We start from the raw sequence: 4,501 nt of genomic DNA, 5'->3' as shown, positions 1-4,501 counted from the left end.
CCCTGTACTCCAGGCCCGGTTCTTTGCAAAGAAGCCCTCTACTGCTCCGAGCCCTTGAGGGACTTCAGGCCCTTGGACGCCACCTTCCCTGGAGGGAACGGAATGCTGGCCCTTCCCAAGACTTGATGGGAAGCAGCTGTTCCTCCACTCCCTGTCCCCACCCTTTGTGCTCTCAGGTTGACTGGGCAGAGTGATGATGAGCCCAAACGGATCAAGAAGAGCAAGATGATCGCCAAGGCCTTCTCTAAGCGGCGTGAGCTACTGCAGAACCCGGGCCAGGAGCTGTCCTTCAGCATGCACACCGTCTCACACGACGGGCCCGTGGGTGAGCAAGAGCTCCTTCCCTCCATCTGAGCTGCCAGCTGCAGCGCCTATGCCCACTCCCTCCCAGGCTGGCGGGGGCTCCTACATTGTTTGGAGGAGGCAGGTGCTTCCTCCTCGCTTCCTCCTCTCACTGACATGCTCATTCCTCTCCAGGGGGATTCTCTTCTCTCTAGTTTCTGTCCCTGTCTTTTTGCTGGTGCTTTAGTTCCAAGAAGACTCACCTACCTCTCCTTTTTTCTCCTAAATTCTCCACTTGCTCTTCCTGGATTTCTGTCATCTGGTTGGTCCTTTGGGAACCTGAGGCCCAGGTTCAGATTCTGAGTGGGTAGTAGAGATCACTGTGTTACAGGATGAGCTGTTTTTTGTTTTTGTTTTATTTTGAGACAGAGTCTCACTTGGTCACCTTTGGTAGGGTGCCATAGCATCTTAGCTCATAGTGACCTCAAACTCTTGGGTTCAAGTGATTCTCTTGCCTTAGCCTCCCAGGTAGCTGGGACTATAAGCACTTGCTACAGCACCTGGCTGTACAGGATGAGCTTTTTCTGGTGGAGCAGGAAGGATTGGCTGGAGGAAGATAAATAGTGCTGAATAAGGGAAGAGTCACTGCCAGGACTGGGGGAGTCACTGCTCCTTCTTTTCTTCTATTCCCATAGCGGGTTTGGCCTTTGACCTCAATGAGCCCTCAGCTGATGTCTCTTCTGCCTGGGCCCAGCATGTCACCAAGATGGTGGCTCGGAGAGGAGCCATACTGCCCCAGGATGTTTCTGTCACCCCTGTGGCAACCCCAGGTATGAGGGTTCAGGCTTCTGGAGGAAGGTGGAGGGCACAGAGCCTGGGGACTCCTGGGCCTGGACACAGGGACTGCCAGAAAGGCAGGAAGAAAAAAAGGCCCCGACATATCTGAAGGGTGAGGCGGGGGTGCTGAAAGTCTAAAGGTGTGGGTCCCAGAGCTAAAGGAGCAAGAGTCCAGGGAGAGCAGACATGTTGTGGACAGAGCCAGGGCCCCAGACTCGTTTATCTCTCCCCTGTCAGTGCCCCCTGAGGAACATGCCAACCTCTGGCTGGTAGAAGCAGAGATCTCCCCAGAGCTGCAGAAGCGCCTGGGCCGGAAGAAGAAGAGGAGGAAGAGGAAGAAGGAGGTGTGCCCTCTGGGGCCACCCCCAGAGCTTCACCATGCTGCTCCTGCCTCCAGTGCTGTTCCTCGACTGCCTCAGCTGCCCCGGCAGAAATGTCTGGTGGCAGCGGGCACCTGGGGAGCCAGTGAGCCCTGCCGACAGGGAACCTGGGCTCTGGTCTCCAACCCATTCTGCCCAGAGCCTAGTCCCCTCCAGGATCCATTCCTGCCCAGTGTGCCTGCCCCCATGGCCTGGGCTCACGGCCGCCGGCAGGGTCTGGGTCCCATACATTCCCGCACCAACCTGATGGAGGCAGAGCTCATGGATGCGGACTCGGACTTCTGAGCCTGTAACTGGAAAGATGGGAACAAATATCTCTCCAGGCTCTTAATGCTTCCCTAGGATCTTGTCTTCCAGAGAACCTGTGGGCCAGGTGCCTTGCCAGGAGAGTTCTGTATGTCTGGCTCAAGGCAGCAGGACTGTAGGAAAGAGCCCAACATCTCTGTGGTGGGCTCAGGGCCCTTGTTACTTCCCTACCAGCTGGAGTCTGATTGGCAGCATCAGTCTCCAACAGGGTCATGGGGTACACAGAAATTGTGGTGTGGCAGTAATGGCAGAGGCAGGGGTGACACTACCTGGAGTGTGCTGTGATACCCAGGGAGGCAGCCAAGCCTATGTCAGACAAGGGCTGGCTGCCCATTTCTGGGTGGATGAGTGCCCTATCCTGGCACTCTCAGACCAAAAGTGTTTATTGTGTCATTAGTTCTTTGCCTAAGTAGGGACAGGGCTCTGATTTCCTCTCCTAGGTGGTCATGGGGCTGGGAGGGGCCAGAACCTCTCCTGACAGGTGGCCCTACTCCACATCCATTCTCAGTTTCCTTGTCCTTCTCCTCTCCTATTTCAGTTTAGCCAGGCCAACCTCTTTCTGTTGATTAGGACTCGGAGCGGCAGCACACACACTTACACCCCCACCCTACCCTCACCATGCGCTCAGCACCATCTCCAGGGGAGAGAGTGATTCAACTCTAGCACCTTGGCCTGGTGTGGAACAGAAGCAGTAAATGGCGAGGCCTCAGACAGACACATTATCTCTTCCTCATACCCATTCGGTGGGGGTGGGTCCTCTTGACTTGAGAGGCTACCTTGGGAGCTGCTGTAGCTTCAGCCAGGCAAGAAAGCTTCCTTCAACCTCCAAACAGGTCCCCACAGCCCCCCTTTGAAGAACCAGACAGCAGCAAGTTGTAGAAGCTGGCTGGGTTCCATGCTGGGGGATAGAGATGGGGAGAAGAAATATAAACAGTAAATAAAAGGGTTTTGTATAAACTGTTGGTGGTTTTTTGGTGGTGGTGGTTTTTTTTATAGGCCCCGGTCCTGGCCTATTTACCTGGTCCTGATCTCTTGTCTTCCGTGTCCTCCTAAAGCCTTTCTTAAAGGTCAAGAACTTGGTGCTAATGAGGTCACTACTAACAGTCGTACTTGAGGCCAGTGTCAGCTGTGTGTGCTGGCTATCCTCCTTGTCCAGTTGGCTATATGTGGACAAAAGCTCTTCTGTAGCCACTGCTGCCTCACTGAGTGCTGATCGCAGATGAGTGAGCACAAGCTCACAGCTCAGCCCTGCAGTGTCAATGGGAAACAAGCTTCTCCCTGGTGATGATCACGTGTAGGTGGGCAGGGCTCCTCCTGGCAGTCCTGGGCTGCACTTCTGGAAGCCTGTTGCCTGGCCTGGCACTGATCTACAGCATCCTCCCTGGCCAAAGGAATTTCGGCTATGTGCAGAAAAGCAGTCAGAGGCTGGGAACTAGATCTCACAGACTCAGATGTGGAAGGAGACCCGTGGAGGAAAGCAAGTGGTGCCCACAGACTTGGAGAGTATTGTGGACACTGACCAGTCTTGTTAGGAGAGTACCTTTTCCTACTGCTGTTCATGTAATGGGACACAGCATTGTGACCAGAGCCAGCCTCCAGGAGAAGGAAAAGGGATCTACTAACATAATGACTGTAGTCTGGGCTTTTAATGCACGCATTACTGTGTGATAACAGGTGCTCTCAGGGAGTGCTTGCTCCCTCAGGGAGTGCTTGCTCCCCCGGGCTCTTTGCATACCTTATCTCACTGAGTCTCAGCACAGACCTTAACACCCCTCAGGATGCTGAGGCACAAAAAGTTTCTGTAGGCTTGCCCCAGACCACACAGTAAGCCTTAATGCTGGGATTCTGACAGGACCCTCTGGCTCAGTGGGCACTTAGCTGTGGTGCTCCACTGCCTCACTTTTGATTCAGAGAGTAATGATCTAATCGGAGGAGCTCTAAGTTCAGTGAAGCCCAATGACTGGCTTACAACCTTGTAGCTAGCCAGGGAAAGATACTGAATTCAGGGTCTTCCTGACTCCAATGTCTGTGAACTCTCAGTTCTGACCATGACTTTGGTTCCCATCTAGATCTCCCATTCTGTGCACCTTCTGTGCCGCCTGCCTGTTCATCTTTGCCTTCTCTGAGCAGTGCAGTAGTTAAGTTTTAGCCTTTTCTTTTTTTGCAGTTTTTTGGCCGGGGCTGGGTTTGAACCCGCCACCTCTGGCATATGGGTTACTCCTTTGAGCCACAAGCACCGCCCAAGTTTTAGCCTTTTTTTTTTCCTTCAGAGACAGAGTCTCACTTTATCACCCTTGGTACAGTGCTGTGACATCACAGCTCACAGTAATCTCCAACTCCTGGGCTTAGGTGATTGTCTTGCCTAAACCTCCCAAGTAGTTAGGACTACAGGCGCCCACCACAACACCCGGCTATTTTTTGTTGTTGTTGCAATTTGTCTGGGGCCAGGCCTGAACCTGCCACCCTTGGTATATGGGGCCAGTGTCCCACCCAGTGAGCCATAGGTGCCACCCTAGCCTTTTTTTTTTTTACACAATATTTTTTAAACAATAGTATTTAACAGTAATACTTATCAGAGTCATTTAATGAGCTTTTCTGAAACAAGAGAATGTCAGGATTTTCTTTTCACCTCCAGGGACAGTTGACTACAAGCTTCCCCTCCATCTTTCCTTCTGTCCTTTCTTTTTTTTTTTTTT

General features: G+C 52.7%; 1 protein-coding gene across 1 annotated transcript in view; it reads left to right on the top strand.

Annotated features, from left to right (window-relative positions):
- Positions 1-2,762, top strand: part of SMO (smoothened, frizzled class receptor) — a 25,430-nt gene extending 22,668 nt beyond the window's left edge. The window contains exons 10-12 of the mRNA XM_012805144.2: positions 177-325; positions 978-1,112; positions 1,357-2,762. Coding sequence (XP_012660598.1) covers positions 177-325; positions 978-1,112; positions 1,357-1,784 — 712 coding nt within the window. The 3' untranslated portion in view covers positions 1,785-2,762. The remainder of the gene's footprint in view (positions 1-176; positions 326-977; positions 1,113-1,356) is intronic.
- Positions 2,763-4,501: the final 1,739 nt, after the last annotated feature.

This window comes from Otolemur garnettii, unplaced genomic scaffold, assembly GCF_000181295.1.
Source record: "Otolemur garnettii isolate 467f Iridium unplaced genomic scaffold, OtoGar3 scaffold00037, whole genome shotgun sequence".
NCBI lineage: Eukaryota > Metazoa > Chordata > Mammalia > Primates > Galagidae > Otolemur > Otolemur garnettii.
The sequence above is the reverse complement of the archived record's forward strand: the minus strand, read 5'-3'. Positions and strand labels throughout refer to the sequence as shown.